At 31.0% G+C, this 26,308-nt stretch overlaps 1 protein-coding gene across 4 annotated transcripts in view; it reads left to right on the forward strand.

The window, feature by feature from the left end:
• The window catches only part of LOC143226466 (voltage-dependent calcium channel subunit alpha-2/delta-3-like), a 225,250-nt gene that overhangs the window by 159,774 nt on the left and 39,168 nt on the right, over positions 1–26,308 (forward strand). For 2 of the 4 annotated variants that reach the window (XM_076457479.1, XM_076457480.1), the window contains exons 4-18: positions 592–651; positions 3,238–3,412; positions 5,293–5,424; positions 9,975–10,032; positions 10,389–10,539; positions 12,029–12,103; positions 13,381–13,470; positions 13,735–13,848; positions 16,590–16,668; positions 17,816–17,865; positions 18,583–18,666; positions 19,596–19,796; positions 23,403–23,459; positions 23,760–23,840; positions 24,493–24,567. In XM_076457479.1, the coding sequence (XP_076313594.1) occupies positions 592–651; positions 3,238–3,412; positions 5,293–5,424; positions 9,975–10,032; positions 10,389–10,539; positions 12,029–12,103; positions 13,381–13,470; positions 13,735–13,848; positions 16,590–16,668; positions 17,816–17,865; positions 18,583–18,666; positions 19,596–19,796; positions 23,403–23,459; positions 23,760–23,840; positions 24,493–24,567 (1,482 nt within the window). Of the gene's footprint in view, positions 1–591; positions 652–3,237; positions 3,413–5,292; positions 5,425–9,974; positions 10,033–10,388; positions 10,540–12,028; positions 12,104–13,380; positions 13,471–13,734; positions 13,849–16,589; positions 16,669–17,815; positions 17,866–18,582; positions 18,667–19,595; positions 19,797–21,239; positions 21,270–23,402; positions 23,460–23,759; positions 23,841–24,492; positions 24,568–26,308 lie in introns of all 4 variants that reach the window. The other 2 variants (XM_076457481.1, XM_076457482.1) reach the window with 2 other exon arrangements.

Below are 26,308 nucleotides of genomic sequence, written 5' to 3' on the forward strand. Positions count from 1 at the left end.
CATTATTTCTACACACATTTTTTTTCCAACTTGCTACTGCCATTTAGAGAAACTTTTAAGAGCAATTTAGTTCAGCTTTGTACCGAGAGTGGCGTTACTTTCTATGCTACACCAATTTGTCACCCATAATTCGTATCGTATATTAATTATAACAAAATGATTGAAACAAAACACTACGTTTTTATTATTAGTCCTGGGCTTCATTACTCTGCTTTTCCAATGTTTCTTTAACGACAGTGTAAAGAAAGTAGTTTTTCTGAATGAAGTTTCACACCTAGCGGGTGTTGAAAGAACGAGTAAAAATCACAATCACATTATACTGAACTGTCCTTTATGAGAATTACATAATCCATCTCAGTGTGTCGTCGTTATAAAAGTAATTCATATTCTAACTGTATATTGTGGAATTCGTGCTTACACTGAAGTTTCTAGATCGATTACATCTTATGTTTTTACAAAGTAGATTTTATATCGCCATACCTTTTTGTATATATTATTTTTTACTTTTCACGTACTGTATTATGTTTCTCTAATCCATCTTTTAGTTATTGAAAGATCTTTTATATTTATATTTTATTTGCCCCTTTTTAGAGAATAGTTCGAGTGGCTGAAGATTATGCCGCAAAACATGAATATGATAAGCATCTCAAAGTAAGTACCATTTAATGGCGACATTTTATTAGATGCGATAAGCATCTCAAAGTAAATACCATTTAATGGCGACATTTTATTAGATGCGATAAGCATCTCAAAGTAAGTACCATTTAATGGCGACATTTTATTAGATGCGATAAGCATCTCAAAGTAAGTACCATTTAATGGCGACATTCTATTTGATGCGATAAGCATCTCAAAGAAACTACGTATGATGGCGGAATTTCAATAAATGTGATGAGCATTTCAAAGTAAATAGACTCGGGGTTGGGATTTTATTTGTCAAAATTATAAGCATTTCGATGACTACCATGTGATTGCGTAGATTTCGTATTTTTTCTCTCTGCGTTTTTATCCTATCACTTATAAACAATGAGATTTATTTCATTGTATCTTAACGTTTACAAATATCAAACTATTCATTCGGAAGCTTTCGTGTGGACTAGGCATAATATATATATAGTGATAAGCATGATGTACTGTGAATCTGGAGGTTCGATGTTCGAATCCTGTTGCGGGAAAATCAATCGCTTTATAAGAGTGACAGTAAAAAATCTGTACGATTATAGTAACCCAAAATTTTACATTGGATGCTTTTGACTTATTGCTTTCCATTTATTTAGTCTTATCAGTTAACAAGTGGGAACGGCTAGCGCAGATAGATTTTGTGCAAGTTTTACGAGAAAATCTAAAGAAATAAACATAAACTTTAAATTATATTTATTTTTAAAAGTGGCAGAGGAATAATATGGGTATTATTGAGGCATGCTTATGGGTATATTTTTAAGCTAAGCAAACGTAAAATCGAAGCTTTTAATAAGCCTTAACTAAGAACTGATAACTGTCCCAGCATTTCATTCTATGCCACAAGTGAGAATCCATAAAAACCTTTCTAACTTAAGCTTTTTCCTGAGGATATCCTGAAACAAACAAACGGCATTTATATAGACTGTTTTCAGTGTCTAAAGTGGGTTTATCAAACTGTTGTAACGGAACTGTTAATGTATCCATTTTACTTCCATAATTTGCGATAAAATAAAGAACATAAACAGTATTCATGTCTGCTTCGTGAAATACGGATTTGAAATGGATAGTACAACAATAAAACAAGAGGAAATCTTCAGTAGCTGCATAACTTGAAATTCTTTTACGCAGGATTAGTGTAAATTAATCTATGATACCTTCCTTTGTCTTTTTATTAGACATATTTTTGTGCGCTAGCAATAACAAGCATTAGAAGCGCGTATATCTGATTCGATATTATTGACCACCACAATCTATATCAGCCTACCCTCAAAATGAAATTATTTTAAGTAAGATTAAAGTAAAGTAATATGAGACCTTGGGCGTTGTCAAATATATTAATTCTTTGTTAAGCCTAATGTGTAAGAGGTTCATGCAAAATATTTCATATGTGATATTTTTCTATACTATTGGAAGTTAAAAAACATATTTTTAAATTTTAAAAGGTCTAAAATTTGTATAATATAAAATATTACTGTTCAAGCAAGCAAAAATTGTCCGTCTTACCTTCCAGAGTTTTTTTGCAGTGCTTGCAAGTAAAATAAGGTGCCCAGGGTTTTTCTTGATCCCCGACAGGCATGCCGAAATATGCCTTGTAGGCTTAACACATTTTAGTAGATGCTGTCACAGAGTACTTTTTCGCTCTTGTCTTGATAAATTGAACACAAACATAGCAGAATGCGTCTGAAGAATGCTTGTAGCTTTTTGATGCCATCTCTGATAAAATCAGATAGGTCTATGTGTTCACTAAGTCAGCTAAAACTAAACTGAAGTGGTGAGTGGCAAACCCCTGTATATATATATATTACTATGGAAAGTTCTAAAAGGTTCTTGAAAATTCTCGTAAGTTCTACAACCTTCTAGAAAGTTCTTGAAAATTCTTGTCAGTTCGAGAAAATTCTCTAACCAGCTACTCAGCACTGAATCTACCTGGAATGTTCTGGAAAATGGATCAATTTGAAAATTTCATTACCCATGTCATAAAAGCAAAGTTTGAAGAGAAAAATAGGTCTTTTCCATTTACTTTAGGCTTAAGCAATTTGGAAATAACACTTTCTGCTCAGGAATAAGAAATAATAAAAATTTTGTTAAATGATGTTATTTTGTTATGCTAATAGAAGATCGCCCCCTGAATAAGTTGTACTTCAATATACATAACAGATGGATCACAAACATAATATCTGAAGACACATAATGAAATATTTTTATTTTATTTTAATTAGTTGTATTGTTATATTTTTTTCATTAAAGCTTTCACTTCAGGTAACCGAGTACACAGCTTTTCTTAAGTGAAAAACTAGCTGTACCGTCATATACAATCTACCTTATTACATTATTATTATTATCCATTACGATTAAACACCATCCATTATACTGTAATTACCAAATAAGCATATTTCTGTAACTCAATATGTGGTAATTATCAACTTCAAAATTAAGTTTTATATGGATAACATATTTTTTAAAAAACTTTAGACTGGAGTAGATTTACACGTAGTTCTTTGCTGTTTCTTGTTGAAAAGTAAAACGATTGTTGTTATTTACGTCTTCGTGTTTCAGTATGATTATTTCAATATGAAGAAGTTGTACGACCCCAGTGAACCTCCTCCAGAGGATGAAAATAGAGACTCTGATTGGCGGTCTTTCCATCTTGAGAAACACCACAATTTTGACCAGTTCAAAGTTAATCCCCAGTACAGTGCTATGCACGTCCCTACCAATGTGTACGACAAAGGTAATTGAGAACCTAGCAATAAAATTTGCGTGAAATGATTTTTGTCAGTTTAGGTTTAACATACACTAAGAACTTTGTGTTCCTTATTGCATAGTAATTTGAGGAATTTTCAGAATGAAGTTGCGTACTTTATCCGTATTTATACAACAGTGATTGATGCTTCTGTTATTTATACAGCTTCGGGTTTTGGTTTTTCACATCTTACTTAACTTTAAATCGCGAAAAAAAAAAAAAAGAGTCTTAGATATAAGTGTGTGTAAAATATCCTGTGTAAAAAGCATGCATAGTAATAAAAAATAATGTTATTGTTGGTATTTAAGCTCTTTGGATATAAAATGTGAACTATGCGATAGTTTGTCTGTGGTGTAAAAAGTGTACACAGTATACTTTTTGACAAACAAAAAAATACCTTAATGCAACGATTTATGGTAGCTGAAGAACGCATGAGTTCAAAAAACCTAAGGCTTTAAATTATTTTGTTTTATCTGAAAACTTTGTAATAAACCGTCAAAAAGTAAATCATTAAAAACATGGTATGAGGCATCTGGACTTTGTTAACGTAACCATGGCGTTCACAGTCAAAAGTAATGCTTCCCTGAGGAAATTCGTGAAAGTACATTTCTGTTTTATAACTCGTATTGTTTAGAATGCAGAACTCTCGAAGCTGGTATCGGAGAGCAGGAAGTTTTAGGTTTTTCGATCGTTACTGTAATGGTTGCTAAGGTGAGATAAAATAATTTAAAGTATAAAATCTTCTTTTCAAGTTAACAGAAAGTATAATGTGCATGAAATATCCTTCGAAACATGCTGTCGATTAAATTCACCCATTATTTTCTGATGGAAGCAATGAAATTATTATATTCGTAACTAAGATTGAAAAAAAAAAAGTGATACTGAGATTTCCTGGTTCATGTCCTTTGTACCGGTAAAAAACAATAAAAAAATCGCGCTAGCCCGACATGGCCAGGTGGTCAGGACACTCGACTCGTAATCCGAGGGTTACGGGTTCGAAACCCTGTCACAGCACACATGCTTGCCCTTTAAGCCGTGGGGTGTTATAATGTGACGGTCAATCACATTATTCGTTGGTAAAAGAGTAGCCCAAGAGTTGGCGGTGGGTGGTGATGACTAGATGTCTTACACTGCTAATTTAAGGACAGCTAGCGCAGACAGCTCTCGTGTAGCTTTGCGCGAAATACAAAAAAAAAAAAAAAAACTTTCAGCCGTGAGGACTTCATAATATGGCAGTAAATCCCACTATTTGTTGGTGAAAAAGCCCAAGAGTTGGCAGTCGGTGGTGATGACACTGCTGAATTAGGGACAGCAGATAGCTATCGTGTAGGTTTGCGCGATATTAAACAAACAACAATCGCGCTCTGTAGTTTGGGAGTTTGGGTGTCTTAAAAGAGTAAATGGTCAAATCTCACTGTTCGGTTTGACAAGAGCAGTCCAACAGTAGGCGGTGACTAGGATTGACTAACTGCCTTCTCTCTAGTCTGTCACTTCAAAATTGGAGACGTACAGCATAGATAACTTTTGTGCAGCTTTGCTTGAAACCGGACAAACATTCTGTGCTACAACGAGACTGGGGAAGAGTGAGAGATATGATATTATTAGATGCACTTTAATACATTTTAACAAAGAACAGAACTGTTGTACTAGAAAATAAAAAAATGGAAACTTTGAATTTAAACATATTTTACAGCTATTAGCTTCAGTGAAAAATGAAAATGGTTAAATGTACTTAATAAACCGCACGTTCTTGTGCTTTGTAAATCAGTGTTTAATTTTTAGAATTTTCTTTCCACTACATCTACGTTATATATAAAGTTAGTGTTGTCCTCGTTTATTGTACTGAACCAAATTATATACCGTTTTAGATCCAGAGGTAGTGAATGCTATCAAGTGGTCAGAGTATCTGACAACAACCTTCCGTAACAACTTGGCTGTTGACCCTGCTCTTACATGGCAGTTCTTCTGCAGCAGTACTGGATTTCTTCGTCTTTTTCCAGGTTTGAAGTTGATGTAATTACCTTTATAAACAGGGAAAGAGAGTAGTGGGAAATGTACAAAGGAAATTTGTATGTTGGGTAGTTACTAAGAAACGTAAGAGGGCGACCCCGTGTCGTCCAATGGTTCATGATTATAGCACTGTTAAGTGGAAATATATGTTATTCAGCGAAGCTTGTATCCTTCATCTATATATATATATATATATATATATATATAGATTATAAACAGTTTTATTTTATTTTACTCTTTACTGAACTGTTATCCAAAAGAGAAGTAAAATTATTGTCAATGTTTTTATTGAACGCACCTACAATTCAGGAATATTGATCATTTGTCACCATATATTACCGTTAAGATATACATTTTAAGAAAAATCATAGAGCAAAACACAACATTCCATAAGCTGGCCAGTCACTTGGGAAATGCTTGCTACATTCTGATTTTGTTTTGTCGTTAACAGGCACATTTCCGAAAGTTAAACAACGATTACGACTCTAACCTTTTGAAGGGAAGTAAAGAAAGATACGCACTTACACAGTTATGAGATGTTTAGGGAAACTCGTATGCGTGACTTTACCTGTAAATAGTTTGATTTTAAGAAACCAGTAGTGAAAGCAGCTGTTGCTTGATAATGAAGTGAGAGTTGCTAGAACTTCAACATAAACCATCTTTATCCTCCAACGTCAAACGTACTCATTAGCAGCATCATGCAGAATTTATATATGAATATATTTTGTCAATCCCACATAAGAAGGCTGCAATATAGAAATACGTAAATCTAACAAAAAGTAGAAAGGTTTCTGTTATCGAGTGTTTACTGGAACACTTTTGTATTGTTTAACGATAGCTGATTGAAACGTAGGATATTGTTTTTAAGTTATAATTTAATTTATATGTTTGTCTGCCGGAGGGCGTATAATATTATGATCTAGAAATTTCGGCTAGTAATTAGAAAACGCGTATAAGTCGAGACTTGAAGCAGTTAGTTAGTGATTTATTGAATTTTTAGTGAGCGATTCAGTCATTATTAATGAGATTTAAAATAATGTGATTTTTAGCAGTGAAATTTTGTAAATTTATTTGCAAGGAAGGCATAAGTAACATCACTATTGCAATTTTTATTGAAAGTATTTGTGAACTTAGGCCAGCAACTTGTATCAAAGTTGAATATAATTTGTAGCAAACATCATTGAAGAAATATAATTCATTATTGTTACGTCGACTGGTTTCTTGCACTTTTTTACCAAATAATCCGAAAAAAAACTGCCCAGTGATAGAACTCATCACAACAATATATACTCTTCAAAACAAGAAACGCAAAAGGGATATTTTTGTTATTTTAAAGAGAAATATATGTAATAACGTTACAAGCTCAGAGTATGTGATGTTACATGTGTTAAGGCACTGATTGTCAGACCAAAATCACAATAAAAGTTGTGCACTTGAAAACGGAGGAAAGCATCGGATTTTTCGCCAAAACGCATGCATGTCCAATAAATTTGTTTGAGAGATCTGCATGTTCTGCAAGTGCAACATGTGCAAAATCCCTATAAAAGTGACGGGTTCTCGGTTTCCATAGCTCAGTGTTAAGCCACCGACACGCAATACAGTTACGCCAAGACTGACTGAAGTACAACGCAACAACGCCATTGGTCGTTTGGAAGCAGGCGAACCTCGATCAGATGTTGCCAGAGCTGTGAATGTCCACCCAAGCACCATCACAAGGCTAAGGAATCGTCACCAACAACATGGTTCAACTCGTGACCGTCCACGATCTGGCAGACCTCGTGTGACCACGCCCGCACAAGATCGCAACATCCGGTTACGTCACCTTCGGGATAGGACCACCACTGCGACGTCTACTGCCTCAACCATACCAGGGCTGCGTAGGATTTCCGATCAGACCGTACGCAACCGTCGACGAGATTCTTAGGCCCCATGTGCAACCCATCATGGTGAACGTCAACAACGTTTTTCAACATGACAACGCCCGTCCTCACACAGCCCGACTCACCACTGTCTTCTTGAGACACCATAACATCAACGTTCTTCCCTGGCCCTCCAAATCATCAGATTTAAACCCCATCGAACATCTTTGGGACGAGTTGGACCGACGTCTGCGACGGCGACAACCTCAACCGCAGATTCTACCTCAGCTTGCAGCAGCTTTGCAGACTGAGTGGACAGCCATTCCACAGGATGTGATTCGTCATCTCATCGCTTCCATGGGCAGGAGATGCCAAGCAGTTATTGATGCTCGCGGGGGGCATACTCGTTATTGACGTTGAGTGACGTTAAACTTCACCTAGTGAGCTTGGACTTCGCCTTTGGAGACTTTGGATGTTCAGCAGTGAATGTGCAAAGTTTCACACATGTCATACAGAACTACCGGAATAAAGTTGTTAACAATTTGTCTCATATTTTGCCTTTTGCGTTTCTTTTTTTTGAAGAGTATATAATAGTTGAACTGTTTTAAATACTTACCTCAGTTACAATCAAATTTTTACAAATTAGTTATTATTATTTATAATTTTCATTTGTACAAAAGTCGTGAAAGATGATATTACACAATAGAACAGTCAAAATTGTAAAATGAAAAAAAAACATTTGTGTAAATTTTTTGTATTTGTGAAATTAATTAATGTTATTTTCATATATAAAATCGAGTGTAAATTAAATTTCTAGAGTGCATTTACGTATTTAGCAGTTAATGATTAATTCTAAGTAGAAAGGCATAACGTGGATAACAAGGGACCATTTAGCCCTTAAAGACTGTCATTGCACACTTGTGAGAAAAATAAAACTGTAAACACACTTTTCTTTTTTGGAAATTATCATTTGCTTTCTTAAATTCCTCTAAAGTGTTAGCTGTCACTACTACTGACAGCAACTCATTCCATATGCCAATCATTCTGTTAGAAACATAAAACAGTCTTAAATAGAGTGTAGCTTCTCTTTTCCAAATCTTGAATTTTTCTTCTTTCACCCCATTCTTTACATAATACAGCAAAAATAAATCAGACTTTTATCTTATTGTTTCACCAGGTAAAATGGTGAATTTTGATAAGGTCTCCTGTTACTCTTCTTTTGTCAACATGAAATGAGTTAATTAAGAGATCTTAACCTAACTCCATCAGATAATCATTCCACTCCCAGAATCATCTTAATAGCTATAGTCTTCATCTGAACCGCTTCCAATAAATCAATATTCCTTGTTAGATAAGAAGACTGAAACTGTACACAGTATTCCAAGTGAGACCAGTGTAGAGAGATAATTACATCTCTTAAATTGTAATCAATATCTCTATGTATAAACCCTAAAATTTTATCATCTTTACAATTAGCAACAGAATTCTGTCTCAGTGGCCTAAGTGACTTATCTTCATTTCTAGTTCTTTTATTTTTCAGTCTCATTAATATGTTAGTTACTAACTATGTTAAATGCGTGGTCCAAGTTATGATAACCCAACACTTACAATAATAAAAAGATCATTTACTAAATATTTGTTTAACTTATTGATTAAGCATTAATCCAAGTCATTTTGTAATGCCTCAATATCCTTAATACAACTAGAAATATCCAAGAGTTTAGTCATCAGTAAACTTTACTAAGATTAAAAAATCATGGTTCTATCAATATCATTCATTAACAGCACTAAATCCCAAAGGGCTCCACTATTAATAAGGGCCCAGTTTGACTGGAGTCCATTAATAACAGCCTTTTACTTTCTTCCATCCAAACATCTTACAATTCAGTTAAATAGTGCAACTCTTCTTAACTCCTAATAATATGATTTTTATAGCTAATCTTCTGTAAGACCTCTTAACAAAATCCATATGCTTTCTTTCCTCAAGATAACAAAGAGTAATCTTGACAAAAGATAACAAGTCAATAAGGCAAAATTTCTGTTTGGTACTAGTATCAGTAATGACATGAAATAGGTTGTGACTTATAGAAACAGTTAACATAATTTTAAATGTTTTGACTGTTTATTAACATGCTGAGTTCCATGCTAGTTTGTTCTCAAAGAAAAATTGAAAGTGTTCTGTACACAGTGTTTTATTGTACTGCAAGTATGTCTTATAAAATGCTGTAATGTAAAGGTATTGTTTGAAAATTACTTCTAATATATTTCTATTATCAGTGAGGTACACATGGTGTTATTTTGTTATGCTAATAGAAGATCGCCCCCTGAATAAGTTGTACTTCAATATACATAAGATGGATCACAAACATAATATCTGAAGACACATAATAAAATATTTTTATTTTATTTTAATTAGTTGTACTGTTATACATAGCCTGTATAACGTTTTGAGAAATTTTAATAATATTAATGTAAAGAGCAATTTTTCCTAACAATGTAAATACTTGTGTCAAATATGTTTCAAATAACATGTTTAGTTTGAACATTAAAACTTAAATAACTTTGTTTAGTTTTAATACATATTTTATTCTGATCTTTTTTTTTTTTGTATACATGTCTGTGTGTATTTTATATCTTTATTTTTGATAATTGAATAAATTTCATGATTTATTTTTTGCCAGCTATGAAATGGCCTCAGACAGAGGGGCCTGATCTTTATGACTGCCGTATGAGACACTGGTAAGCCTTGCAGTGTTTAGTATTCACTTAGTGTTTTAAATCAAATAAAGCATCAGTAGGTTAGTAGTTACAAAAATAACACAATTGGTAAACTGTAGTGTCTTTCTTAAACTGTAAACAAATAACCTAAATATCATTATGTATCTCATGTACTACACTAAATCAACCCAAGGAACTTGTGTGCATTAATCTCATGTTTCATTATGTCAGTACTAGATATACTTTACATAATACCTCTGGTTTTGAGAAATCATAGATTGTGTGTGCTATCTATAAAGAAAATGATATTATTGTCATTAAATTCTGGTTAAGCCTCTGAGAGAAACTTCATTCATATATTTTGTATTCCTCTATAGGTATGTACAGACTGCAGCTTCAGCCAAAGATGTAGTCATATTGCTAGATGGAAGTGGTTCTATGACTGGATTACGGAAGGAGATTGCAAGAAATGTTGTTTTCAGCATACTGGACACATTAAGTGACAATGACTACTTGTCAATTCTAAGGGTAAGACCAAGATATTTAACTAAAGTGAATTAATACCACAAAATAAAGTTGAAATCTACAGATGTATGTGTGTAACTTAGTGTTTAGTGCTCGTAAGGTGGAATTATAAAGTACTGCTTTTATTTTGAAATGTTTCCATTTAGTTAATTATCTTTGAAAACAAAAGCTTTTCAAAAAATGTTATAATGTATAAAAAACAAGTTTATGTCACTAGCCAATAATCGTTCAAGAGAGAAATTCAAGGAGAGAATAGTAAGGATCACAAATAATGTGAATAATTTTAGATTATTTGTGGATAGAATGAACTTGTATGTAAATTCATTTGCACACTTTTGCAGTATTTTATTTGCATAAATAATAAAAGTTCAGGCAAAAGAAAGAATTTGATTGTCCAATTGTTTCATGATTATCTTTATACATCTTAAAGCTTCCAGAAACATTGTTTTATATATTTTTGTAAAAATTTTAACTTAACACCAAATGTAATGAAAGGATTTTAGAAAGAGAATTAATTAAGCTGGTTGGTTATATTACAATATAAAGAAAGTTCTGAATTTCATGGTTAACATTCAAAAATGGACCTGAAAACCACAACTAGGTTGTTGGTTTACTAAGATTGTTCACTGACATAGTGTACTCACGGTCTGTTCTCAGTCATTCTTTAACCTACAAAGTAAAAAGTAATTTGTTGACAAACATAGTGTATTGTTGAGGCTCAACAGTAAGTCGTGAAGACAAGAAACTAGGCTTCAGTACCCATGTTAGATACAGCATAGATAGCCTATTGCAAAGCTTTATGCTTAATAACAAAGATACAAACAGACTAATATAGCATAATATTTACCCTAACTTGTATGATGGAGAGTTTATTGTTGGTTTAAACAGTGAAATGAAGCACAAGAGGTTTTTAAGTAGCTATCATATTTTCTTTATTGTGATTACAGTCTAATGGTAATAAGCACGTATATTTTTGTCATCCTTGCTTTATTATGGCTGTAGTATAGAGAAATTGTTTATTAGAGATATCTTAATGTCTGTCGTATCTGCTTTGTTTTGGATGGGATTTTGTAAACGTGAGCATATTCTAAACATTGGTGGAGCTTATAGTGTTTGATTGTATTGCTAATGTCATATTTAAGTAGTTTGAATTAACTTTTCTCAACATAATAGTGACAGTTTTATTTTTTAAATTCTGCATACCTATCATAGAAGATTTTCTAAGAAATCTTTATATTGTAGAAAAAGAGAGAAATTATTGTCACTTATAACTGCTTTGTTGAATGTGAAATAGACCTATTCGTGTACATATAAAATCACTGGTCAGGATTATGGTGATTGCCTGTGAAATTGTTATTTTCTTATAAAATGTTATTTTCGTTTTGTAGATTTTAATTTTTTTTTTTTTTATAATCTTGATGGAAAACTTGTTGTGGACTTTTATGAAAGTTTAGTCTAGAATAACAATGTGTTCATAACTTTAATGTCTCAGTTTTCAGATATCATTGAACCCGTTGTTCCATGTTTTGAAAATTCCTTGGTGCAAGCCAATGAACAGAACATTCGGGTAAGTTTGTCCTATTGAAAGATGTTTTCTCCTTGAAAATACATTGTCCTTAAGACACAACCAGGAAGTTCAGTATTTTATCATGTATATGTTACATATTATGGGGAAATTTGGGATTTTTTGTATGTCATTATAAGCATATCTGTGTCACTAATGACTTTTCCACATCTTTGCAACAGGTGGCCTAGTTATTTAATTATAATATTTATATTGTATCCTTATAATTTGTTGTGTTAGTGTTGCATGAAACAACTCACTGTATAATTATTATGATTTGTTTACTATATGTAATTTAAGTGTCTAATATCTTTGAATATTGTTTTGATTTTTAAAAAAATAGATGATATGAATGTGATCTTAAATGTAATAAGTTTTATGTATTGTCTTCACTTGTCTTTTTTGACTTATCCTTTAACAAGAATAGCATAAATTTAATTTGTATTTGAACATGTTGTTCCTTTTATTATATATATATTTTTTATGATTGTCCTATTTGATGAAATGGATATGCCAGGGGTAGTAACTGTTTACTACAGATTATGCTTTGATGTTTAGGCCAAGAAAGGCAATCCAATATTCCTTGTTGTTGTTATACCCAAAATGATAATTGATTTATAATGAGATTCTGTTTTGCCTGGCTCAGCATGGCCAGGTGGTTAGGGTGCTTGACTTGTAATCTGAGGCCCACAGGTTCAAATACCTCATCACACCAAACATGCTCACCTTTTCAGCCATGGAGACATTATTATATGATGGCCAGTCCCACTATTCATTGATAAAAGAGTAGCCCAAGAGCTGGTGGTTTATAGCAGTTACTAACTGCCTTCTCTCTTGTCTTACACTGCTAAATTAGTGATTGCTAACACAGATATCCCTCATATAGCTTTGCACAAAATTCAAGAAACAAATTATTTTGTCATTTACTATGCAAATGCATACCAGATTGAAGTTGTATAATTTATGACCATTGTTTTTTTTTAAGTGTATTTTGTTTTGAGAACAATTTTTCCCTCTAATCACATTCATTCCTTTCTGTATTTTTCACGTTTTGTTTTCCTATGTTTCTTTTGTCAGCAACAGTAATAATGTTAATAAAAATTCTAAACTTTTGATAGCTATGTGTGTGAATTAGCATTGTCAGTTGTTGTGTTTTTCCAAATACAGTCTTTCAAGTTTATTTTATAATTTCTGTGATACAGCATCTCCAAAATTAATAGCTTCTCTACACCAGGAATCTTTGATAATCTTACTCTGTTTAATTTTTTTTATTATTTTAGGAACTGAAAGAACATCTGGAAACCTTAGATACCAGAAACATTGCCAATTTTACTCTTGGCTTGGTGACTGCATTTGAAATATTACAAAAGGTAGAAATTATGAAATGAATAATATTACTTGACCTAAGAGAAACCAAACATGACTGAAATTACAACACTAAATTGTTAATATGCTAACATTGAAAGTGAAACTGAAATCTGTCTGTGTATTTACATTAGCTGTTTCCAAATAAAATATTTTCACAATTGTATGTATCTGCATATTATTAAATAAGAAGTTCAACGATCTTTAGTAATAGGCAAATATATTATTCCTTTTATTTAGTATAAATGAATAAAACCTTTTTCTCTTAGTACAACCGGACTGGACAAGGGAGCCAGTGTAATCAAGCTATAATGCTGATTACTGATGGTGCCCCCTATACCTATGAAGAAATTTTCCGTCAGTACAACTGGCCAAATATTCCGGTGCGTATTTTATGCTTGTAGGTTTGAGGTAATAGCAAATTACATAAATACAATGTAAATGCTTGAGTAGTTAGAGAAATTGATATTGGTTAAAATCTTGTATTTTGTGTAAGTAGTTCAATCAAATTAACCTAATGTGAAATGCTGTTGATTTTTCTGGAAGTTTCTACACACCAGTTACATCTCTCACTAACTTTCTTCAAATGGATCATTCTTGGTGTTTACAAAACTTGTAACTGTCAGTACTTGCTGAAACTCCACATGCAAACTTGCTGTGTTCCATAATGTATTACACAGACTTATCATTTCACCATTTTAATCTGAAGTTTGTGAAACTGATTGAAAAAAAACTATAAAACAAATTGCTGTCAACATTGGTTATACAATAAAATTAACTGACACATTGTTGTTTAAAAAATTAAAAGCCTTAAGTTTGAATTAATATACTTGTATAATGTACCAAGCAACAACAACAACAAAAACGTTTTAAGATAAGTTACATTGGAAAACCTTCTCCCAAAATATAACATTGATCTATGTAAACAGATGTTTTTTGGATACAGACTGTCCTTATACTGTGAAAAATAATCTAGGCAAAGTGTTGTGCAAGAGCAAGTATAATATCAAAAGGTAAGTCCACAACAGTGTTTGCCAGTTAACATGTTAAGACTGCAATAGTGTATCCATAGGTTGAACAGGACGTTCTATAGAAACAAGAATTAAAGAACATTCTAAAAATGTGATCAATATAAAAATCAACCTTTACATTCCACCTTATGGAAACCAAACATCAATTTGATCTGGAAAAACTGCAAAATTTTACATAGCTGTGAAAAATTGTAAAAAAACTAAATAGCCTGGAAGTTTTAGAAATAAATAGAAGACTAGAAACCAATCTAGAAAAGTTCAGTCCAACTAAAACAACTTAATCTCTTCCCCACTTGTCACTTTCCTTGTCTCAAGTTGACAGTCAAGGTTATTTACAGTTGGGTAATCATATATAAACCTCTTTACAAACTATTTTAGTATGTACCTGATATGGCCTGGCATAGCTAGGTAACTAGGAAGCTTGACTTGTAATCTGAGGGTTGCTGGTTCGAATCCCTGTTACACCAAACATGTTCGTATTTTCAGTCATGTAGTATTATAATGTGATGATAAATCACACTATTCATTGGTAAAAGAGTACCCCAGGAGTTGGCAGTGGGTGGTGATGACAAGCTGTCTTCCCTCGAGTGTTACACCATAAAATTAGGGACAGCTAGTGCAGATAGCCCTCATGCAGCTTTACACAAAAATGCAAAAGAAACAAACAAATAAACTGTACCTGATGACATCTTTACTGGAAAACTATGGTCATTAATAAATGAAGTATTTGGGAAACATACAGTTGTCATTTTATTTTTTGTCCTTGATTCTGTGACTAGGTGTTTAATAGAATTATTAGCTCTTATATACAGAAAACATTATCATGAGATTCACGGAACCATTTTAAAGCTACTTAAACATCTACCAGTGTTGAAGTTTTGAATTTGTAGTGACAGTTTTAAATGTCCGTGTTTTCTGTCCTGTGCAAAAAGTTAGGGTTTGCTTGGCATACTGTGAGTGTAAAAACTTGTTCATGATGCTACTCTGTAAATGTGTTCACAGTAGTCATTAATAGATGAATAGGTGTGACTGTTTAGTGACACTACTGGATTAAAAAGTGATATGTTCATGTGACCTCTCTGTAAAACAGGCATTTTCAAGTAGAAACAAATTTTAGCAGGCTAAATAGTGAAATATATGTATAACAACTCTATGAAACAGGCATTTAGTGGACATAAATGTTAGCATGTTCTACTTATGAAATATTCATGTGACCTGTGTAAACAAATATTTTTTTGGATAAAAAATGCTAACAGGTTAGACAGTGAATCATATACCTAACCTCTCTTTTTTCTTTCTTTTTTTTTTTGCAAAGTATAACAGAATTGTCCATGAGGCTGTTCAATAAGTTGGCTTACAATAGTAATTACTAGACTGTATTTTTAAGTGTTAGCAGTTTAGTAATGTTAGCAGGATAGACAGGTAAAATATTCATGTAGTCTCTGTTAATTAGGCATTGAAATATTTATCTAACCTCTGTAAAACAAGTGTTTTATGAATGCAAATGTTAGCAGTTTGTTAAATGTACATTACCTGTCTGTGTAACATATGTCATGGACAGAAGTGCTAGCAGTTTAGTGGATATAATATTATCAGGTTATATAAACAAAATATTTAAGTGACATCTCTGTAAAACAGATGTTTGATGGACATAAATGTTAGCAGGTTAGGGAGGTGAAATATTTGTGTGACCTTTCCATAAAACAGATATGTCATCGACAAAAATGTTAGCAGGATAAGTTAGTGAAATTTAAATATTACCTATTTGTAAAATAGTTGTGCCATGACCAAAGTTTTAAATTAAGTAGTAATTTACTCCTATTAAGTAAAAAAAATATTTTATTTTTACATTCATAAGTATATATTACCATCTTTTGTTATATTTTTTTATATATTGGACAGTATTTTGTAACCATGTATAATCTGATATTTTGGTTAAATTTGACTGATACCAAGAGTTATAAATCTTTCATTTTTTTGTACTCTAATTCTTTGATGTAACACAGTTGAATGAAAAAAGATCTTATAGCAGGAGTGAAATAAGATTTAAAAATTTTTTTCTATAAGTGAATTTGGTCTGAATGTTTTGATAGGTCCGTGTGTTCACCTACCTCATTGGTCGGGAAGTCACTGATATTAGGGAAGTGAACTGGATGGCTTGTGCTAATAGAGGTAAGTAGGTAAAATATTTCATTGTTGAAAGTTTTTTCAGTGATTTTCATTCCACCACAAAATGTGGACTTGTAACTGTAGCATTTTATAACAGTTTAAATGAAGTTAAAAGCTGTAACAATATCTTTTGTTATTTGAGTAGAATAGGATTTATTTTATTTAAAGTACGAGACATTATGGATGGTTCTAAATATTCAGATAGTAAACGACATGAGAAAAGATATTCTTGTCATGTAACCATCTCTGATAAATTGACATAAAAAAAGGGATGTCTGGTTGTGTGTAATGGTTCCAAACAGATAGTATCAACAACAAATAAGTTACTGGCTATGTTATTTTTCCACAACAACCCAGTAAGCTTATAAAAGACAAACTAATGGCCATGTCACTTGTTTTCAATTATTTAATAACTAAATCATGAAATAACAGAAAACAGTTGTCTTGTTACATATTTATAGTCATAGTATAAACCTCAAAAAAACAGAAAACTTGTGGTTATGTGATTTATTCAGAACCATTTAATAAACCAACAAGAAACAGAAACTAATGGTCATATAACTTTTTTTCAAACAAACAAGCCATTTGAGAAATTAATAAGAATAGACCTGAGGTCATGTGGCTGTAACTCACATAAATAAACTGCAGAACAGCAAGGTGCACTGTAAGTATAACTTGTTTATAAGGAATCGATAAACCTGCATAAAAGTGTTCTTATAAGTAGTTTGTGACTGAACAGTAAGTCCATAGAAAGTGAGGATACTTATTTGTAACTTCATAAGCATGAATACTGTACAAAAAATAAAAATGAATGAAACTGGCACTGGCCCTAAATAATGAAAATTTTATAATACTGATTACATAAGTAATTTGTAGTCCCATGGGGAGTTAGAATTTCTACTAAACATTTTTCTCTATTCTTTTTTCGTATGTTACTAACAAAAATTCATGATACATGTGTTTAGTTATAAATAATGTTTTATTAACTGTCTGGCTGAGGCAAGAAGTAAAAGTATTCTTAATGATAAATGTTTTGGTTCTGTATATAACAGAAATGGTTCTAAGAGTGTAATATATTTCTGCTTTCATCAAGTGTGATAAAAGAACTGTCACGAGTAAGTGAATTTTATATACTTTTCATTTTACATAGGCTACTATACCCATGTGGCCACATTGGCAGAAGCTAGGGAACAGGTTGAAGTGAGTAAATATATTTACCATGTTAATTGTTTTCTTTCTCAATAAAGATGAGATTTGATTGCTGTTTTGATCTATTAATTTCAGTGTTTCTACCATAAGACTCATTTTTTTACAATATGGAAGACTTAAATTTTTAAGTAAGATTAGAAATTAAAATGGGAGATTGGACAATTAGTTTGTATTTTAGTAGTTTAGTGTGAAACTGAATGTTAGAATAGCCTGTTAATCTCACTCAAACATGAATTTATTCAAACAAGTACTTACATAGATGTATCTTATATAAAGTAGTAACTGAAAATGTTTTTAAAAAATACTGTTTATTTCAAGTAGATAAAAAAAACTGCTCATAATTCTTTTACTTTTCAACATGATATACTAAAATCAATAAGGTTACTTTATCTACAACGTTTGTAAATTACAGTGTTTTTAGCTATTTAATATTAATTCTATCACAATGATTGTTCTTTTGTGTTAAGTGCAAGAAAGTTAAGGATCATATTTTAATTTAATTTAGAAAAACATAATTTGTCACATTTGGTACATACATTAAAATATACATACTGCTCTTTTTACAAAGAGATGACCTAATTGACTTCAGAGGTGTTCTCGATCTGTTGTTTTTCTACTGTCATTGATTTGTGTGTATTAATTTGAGTTAGTGTATTTGTTGTAAAATGTTACTTGCTCATAAAAGAAAAAACAATTTGTTCATTTCAGAAGTACATTCCAGTAATGAGCAGGCCAATTGTCCTGTCTCGTAAACATCCTGTTCTGTGGACAGCTGTGTATGCCCACCCAGCCGTAAGTTAAACCCATTGTTTGTTGTTTTTTTAGGCATAGCATCTTTATAAAAAAAAAAAACTGTTTTATTATTAGTTATTGTAATTAAAAACTTTTTAAATTATTTTATGGAGATTTATGAAACAACAGAAATCAGAAAAATAATTGGCATACTTTATAAATCCATTGCTTATGTTAAAAATCTTTAAAAAATTATTTTTACCATTTAATTCACTTTAGTTTACATAGTAATAAAAGCAGTTTATGCTATGATTAAGCTAACTTGATGCTTAGAAATGCACATAATCAAATTATTTAAGCCTTGGAAATAAATTCCTTTATAATCTGAAGAACATTTAAGGGGGGGGGAATTCTTTATAAAAATACTTTTTACATTGAAAACGTTTATTTCTATAATAAAATTCTTAAATTATGTTTAAATAATTGCAAATATACTTCCAGCATACTCATTTCAGTTTTAAACAATTTTCAACAAAATCCTTTAAATAGACTTAAGTGAAGCAGTACATAATGTAAATCTTATTTAAACATTTTTCTAAAATAATTCGATTTACAATAAAAATAAAATTTTGTAAGTTTTTGACACGGTACTAAAAGAATTTAAAGCTCATAGGTTTTTCTTTTTAAATAGTAAGAAAAAATTTATTTAGATTTTTTAAAGCTCTTTACCTACTATAACAGACAGAGCCCAATTTTAATTACATTATAAGAATTTTTTTTTGTATGCTCAAGCAATAGTTGTGTGAGCTAAAGTAGATATTATAATTGTATTTTTATGCTGTTTCTTTGGATAAATATATTTTATTTCCTTACGATTCTTTTTCTTTATTTAGTGCTTTTTGAATAGTGTTGCTTGCTACTGTATGTGATTGGTGAAATTTTATTTTGTAACTTTTATTATGGTCTGAAATTAAATGATCCTCCACCAGACTCAGATGCTCTCAGAGTGGTTGTGGGAAGAGCGAGAGCAATCTATGATGCAAAAAATCCTGATTCGAGAAACAGAACATCATATGGAGCAGAAAGACTCTCAAATGGTTCAGGATGGGGAAATTTCAAACCAAGCTGACAATAGCGTGTCCCTTTTTAAATTTTCCAACGAACCCCTTACCAAAGTAAAGAAGAAAAAAGTTAGTACCAAAAACTTCACTTGACAAAAACTCTGCTTTTTACTCTCTCACTACATGCTTCTGCTAAAATTTCTGGTTCTGCACTCTTCAGCAAAACTTGGCTTTATGCCACTTATTTCACCCATCATTCAACAGGTGGAGTTTTGCTGTCTGCTGGTTTTACTGGCCCTTATCCCTGTTGCTTTTTATTTGTGTATTCTTTGAATGAATATTTTGTTTTTAGCCAGTTGCTCACTTTTAATTCTTAATTAAACACATATTTATTGAAACAAAGTTGCCAACTAATTTCTGATATTATGTATCAGTACAATTAGAATTCTGTATCTAAGAGCTTCATTACCTACTGTGCTTACTACCTGTGTTTATTACTATTGGTAATATATACTAGAAAAGGAGAGTAGTTGTGTTGTGATTTAAAATATTAGAAAGTGTTAGTGTTTTTACCACCAAGTTATTTTCTTTTCAAAACTTAATTTTCAGTCATAAATAAATTATCAGTGGCTAAAATATAGTTGCATGAATTTAGAATAAAGCATTTTTTTACATCCAATGTAACTACTGTCATAAATTAAAAATCTCAAGTTTTCATCTGTTTTTGAACAGTTATCTTTAGTTCAGACATGAACATTTGAAAATAGAAAGTGAAATCAAATACAAGCTAAAATTACCTTCATAATGTTTTGAAAATGATAAACGTGCATCTCAGTTTTTGGGGTTTTAATTTTTACCTGTACCTTTTTGATGAATATTTAATTTACAACTTGGGGAAGATGAATGACAGTTACATTTTGTGCATTAATACACACCTTTTAAAGTTTTGATTAAAAGCTATATAAAGTTATTCTACTGAACTTCAATTTTAGCATTGGTGGTATAGGAGGATGGTGCTAAACACGCACACACACACACTATGAGAACAAAGTGAACATGTGTATTCTGAGAAAGTAAAATATGGCAGGTGGTAAGCAAGTAATTATGTTCAAAATTCATTGAGCTGATATTGCTACTTATTATGTAATTTATCACAAATATTTATGTGTTTAATTTTTTTTAATCAACTTTGTGCATGTTTTTTGTTCTTTGGGATTTTAATCACATTTTATTGTGTTTCTGTAATTGCTTGAATTCATGAAGTCAAGGTTGCTTGGTATATTTTTCACACACAATGAAGAGATTACATCAGCAGGAGGTATGGAATGAATAACATATTTATTTCTAATTTTATAAGAACTCTTGCTTGGTGGTTTCCTCATGATTTTTGAAATACTTTGTATCCGTGTGTTTGTAATATATGTACTAAATCTTTAGAGCATGAAAGTCACTTATCAAAAAAAGCTCTTTTTTGCTCTCTTTTCACCATTTTTTCCCTTTCTATGCTGCCCTGTTCCTGTCTTACCTACATTTTTGCACCTTCTTTTTTCCTATGTTTAACCTCTAATATAGACTCTGATGAAGGAGGGCATTTCAAAGCAGGTAAGTTTGTTTGTAATATGTTGTAAAGAGAAATATGTTCTAATGTAAGTACATGTTATTGTAATGCTACATTAAGAAAGCATTTGTTGTGAACTGTTCCCTGTCTTATTTGTTTTCTTTAGATGTTAATTCTGAAATTACCGTGATGTAAATAATTTATATTAATTTGTCAGGATACTGAAGAATCTGTAGCTGCAATTCACATGTAAACGCATGTTATTCAGGCACAAAGAGTTTACATGTTAAGGAAAATCTGCTGAATTGTTTTCTAAATTATTGAACTTTTAGAAAAAAAATTATTTGGTATCATTATACCTTTAAATAATATGTTAAAGTAGGATATATTCATAAGAAAAGATTTAATGTATATTGTAGCATTAGCTATAGATCTGGCTATCAAAACATTAACATTTTAAATGCAAAACAGAAATTTAAGTGTTTAACTTTTATATATATTTGACTGCCTTTTCTGGTTTAATCTTGTAAGAATGTACTTTAGGATTTTAAAAGTACACCAGCTTAAAGTTACTCATTTCATATATTTGTTACCATAAGATAAAAATTACCCTTAATCTAAATTACTGCATTACATCATAGATAAATGCAGATTGATTCTTTTGGAATTAAACATCAAACACAAAAATGGTTGATGACTGCTGTTCTAGAATATTATCCAAATTATGTATATTAATTTGTAATGTACATAAATTTAAGTTCATATTTACACATGTTAATTCTGTGTGTTTAGTGTAGTTGATTTGAATAATATGGAGGCTGAAAAGGTTTGCTTGAAGTGAAATTGCAAAGTCAAAAGTATTTTAACATATTGATAAATTGGCCAATAGATAAACAACTAGTATCACTTATATAATAATAATAATAATAAGTTTGTATTTATTATTATTATATTCTTGAAATTCTACTGTAATTTGTATTTTATGTATATATATATTATTACTTTTGAGTATTGTAACAGTTTGAACAAGAATACTAAGATAAAAAAGATGATAAATAAAAATGAATATGGAAAAAAAAAAAGACTTCTGACAAATACAATAGTAATAGACATTAACATGGTGAGTTTGTACTGATCCTGTATGTTACATTTATACATTATACAGAAATGTTTGTAACTGGTTTTAATAATTAATAATAATAATAATCATTATTATAATAAGTATAATTCTAATAACAAGCATAAGAAAATTATAAATTTGTAGAGTATCTCTCATTTCTACAAGAACACCTGGAATTTTCCATTAGTTCAAAAACATTGGAAAATTATTTGGAAACCATAAAATGTAAGGGTCTGGTTCCATGGCACCTACATTTTGAGGATGTAGGTGCCATGTAAGAGTGACACTTAAATCACATTATTTAATTATAGAAACTCAAGAATTGGAGGTGGGTGCTGTTGACTCACCTCCTCACCCCAAAGATGTCAGTTCAAAGTTAGGGATGGCTTATTATGTATCTTGCAATGAGCAATTTAATAAAAATGTTCAGTGATAATTTAATAACCTAGTCTGTCATGCATGGTTGAACGAGGAATTTAAAAGTAACGGATTTTAATTTTACTATTCACCTCTAGAATTTCATTTTTTCCAGCTTTGCACATAACATCTGTTTACAAAATATGTATGTATGTGATATTTCACTTAGGTTGAATAAAGCTCTATCTGATTAAACTTAAAACAAAAATAATACAATAAAACTGGCCATTTGAAAACTGAAAAGCAGAATCATTTGGAATTAAATATAAGATACAGGTATATATTTGATGAAGACTATTTTAGAATGATATTATTACTAATTTTTGTTATATATTTTGTTTGTTTTTAATTCTGGAATAAGTAAGATTCTACCTACTACTAAAATTGCGAGTTCATCATGCTATTATTATTACTGTTGTGCACTAATAATTTCATTATTTAGATTGTTTCATTTGAATTCTTCTGCCAATGTAATTGAAATTATCTGTAAAAATATTTGTTTCTTTACTTATAATTTTCTAATGTATTTTGTCAGTTTAATTCATTGAACATCATTGTGCAAAGTTTCTGACTAGAATGTTATTATTTTAATCTAGGAATTTTGGAATGTCAATAACTTATTGTTCTTGTAACTATATAGACTATACAGTTGATGACAACAGTGGCAATGCCTGTGTTTCATCCTCGAAATTCCACTGTAAGTTGCGTTATACATGTATGTGTGTTTTATTATTTCTAAATATTGCAACAGTGTTGTGAATAATACACAAATAAAACAAATGATAAACAAAAATGGATGTAGAGGAAAGAAGGCAACACCTGATAAATACAATAGTAATAGATATTAAATTGTTCAGTTTATACTGATGTATGTTACTCTTAAATGTTACACAGAACTGTTCATAAGTTTGAGTCTAACTAAAGAAACAAAATTAACTTTGCTATAGAACTGGTGCATTTGAAATAATTCTTATATACATATATTTTATAATTTTAGGTGCAAGATGCCAAATTGCTTGGCGTAGCTGGAACTGACATTAAAGTGCAGGAGATACAGAGATTAACTCCTGCTTTCAAGGTGCATAAAAATTTTGTTTAGTATTATTGTGAATGTTTTCTATATGTATACATTCAACTGTGGTTGGCTGGGACACATAATTATATGGTTATATTTAGCAATAAGCCCATGAAATATTTATTTTTTTTATGAATGATTTGGAAAATGTATATGTATGAGTATCACTGGAAGGCATTATCTTTTGTGTACATGTGTGAGTTCATCTTTTTATAACCATATAAAAGATATTGGCATGTTGCTAGATCTTAAATTATTGTATTATTAGTTGAATATTACAAAGTAGGAAGAATTTGATGTATGCAAGATTAAGTATATGCCAAGTTACCATGTTAATAGAACTATCTGTTTGCTTTGAAGCTTTTATATATATATATATATATATATAAAGACATTCCTGAAGTCTGTTGAAAATAATGACACAAGTATGAATGGTTCCTTATTAATAAAATTGTAGTTCTGAAAATTAACAAAAGCATCTGTGCTGATTTGGTTTTTTGCTTTTATTTACTGTAATATTTATAATTGTAAAGCTCAAATTCAATAAAGTAATCAATTTTAGAAATTACTGTTATGTAATAAGCTTAATTAATGAAATTGGTTATTTATTTATGTAATTATTCAATTATTTATTAATTATAATTTACTTTTCTAGTTGGGTGTTAATGCATATGCATTTATTATCACCAACAATGGATATGTCCTTTTCCATCCTGACCTCCGCCCACTGGTAAGTGAGCATTATTAATATCATATTTCTTAAGTATCTTTTGTATATGTATAAGATACATTAATATAAGATACTTCTTGATCCCTGTTCTCAGTGTATTTAATTGGTACGCTTAATTCATCTTTATGATGGTAAGGAAATTATGCACAACAAAATGGTGGCTTGAAATAGTGTTCTGGGCTTCTTCTGACTATTCTTTATGAGATAGTAGTATAAAGAGGTCAGAGACACCATTAAGATGTCAGAAAAAGTGCACCAATCTTGTAATATTTGGTATAGATTGGCTTAGTTTTATCTTCCAGATATAGATTTTAAGACATTTTAAATTACAGGAAATGTAGCAAATGCACATTCAGGTGGTTGCTAAACAAATAAGAAGTACTTTTAAAGAAGTAATACATTAAGTGTTGATAATGGACAATGTAAAATGTTTTTAGCAAAACTGGGGCATCTGTACTGTAGTTTTAGAATAACTAGGTATTAGGATATAATAGGAGACATTTCAGCTATTGTTTGTAACTCTGCATATTATATCTGCAAAAGAAAAGCCTGAGTTGTTTCTTGTTTCTATTACATTGGCTATTATTGATATGGGGAAAAATTACATAAAATAATGGTGGTTAATATATGTGAAACTAAATAATTTGAAAATAAATAATCTAAATAAGTTTACTGTATTTTAATCAAGCTGAACATATGTTTTTTCATGGGTAACAGGTAAATGAGGTATTGTTAAAAAATTTCATCTTCTATTATATCTACTAAACTGCTGTAATTTTTTTTTTCTAATTTCTTTACTATCTTACCTTAGTTTCACCTTTCAGTGTTTTTTTTAGACTACCTTAATTTGATATTATGTTGCGTGTACTGGCTGTCTTTCAGTCTCTCTACTCGCCAAATTTTAATTTCACATTCTTATGTCTCAACTAAACTGTCTTAATTTCGTTTTCTAATGTATCAACTAGATCAATGGTTCCAAAACTGTGCACCATGGCACCCCAGGGCACTGCAACAAACTCATAGGGGTGCCATGGGATATTTCAGATTTTCAAGGGAAACTCAGCAATATCAACATCCGTTGGACACCTCGCAAACTGCTAGTTCGAGGTAGTACACAGTTTTAGCATTAGATCATGCTATATTCGTTTCAGTAACGTTCTTGAATGTTTAAGATATGTTTTTGTTTACTTGTACTTTCAGCTATGCTGGTAACTTATCGAACTTCCTCGTTTCTTAGATTTTTGTCAACTCTCAGGGTCCGTAAGTAATTAAAATAACTGAAAGGTGTAGTGATCAAGTGTCTGTGAGGTCAATCAAAGTCCAGTGAATTATTTTGTTGATTTTTAGTCCTAGTGCATAAAAATGGAAAGATTTTCGAACATTAATAAGAAGCGTGGGAGTGAAGAAAAGGGTAGCAAACCACAGAACAATGGCAAAGTTGTGAAGAAACAGAGATATTGGAAATATGTTGATACTTATCTAGATTTTGGTTTTATTTCAGTAGATTTCAATTACAAAGAGTGTTTGCTGTGTGTAGTCTGTCTAAAAGTTTTGGCTCCAGAGTGTATGCTTCCAAGTAAACTAAAATGCTAGTAAATCCCATGATTATTTTACCAGAAAGTTAAAATAATTGAAAGAACAAAATGCTACACTTTTTAAACAAGCATCAATACCAAGCAATGCTTTGTTAGCATCCTACAAGGTGTCATATAGAGTCGAGTAATGTAAAAAGCTTCATACC

Source organism: Tachypleus tridentatus, chromosome 9, assembly GCF_004210375.1.
Source record: "Tachypleus tridentatus isolate NWPU-2018 chromosome 9, ASM421037v1, whole genome shotgun sequence".
NCBI lineage: Eukaryota > Metazoa > Arthropoda > Merostomata > Xiphosura > Limulidae > Tachypleus > Tachypleus tridentatus.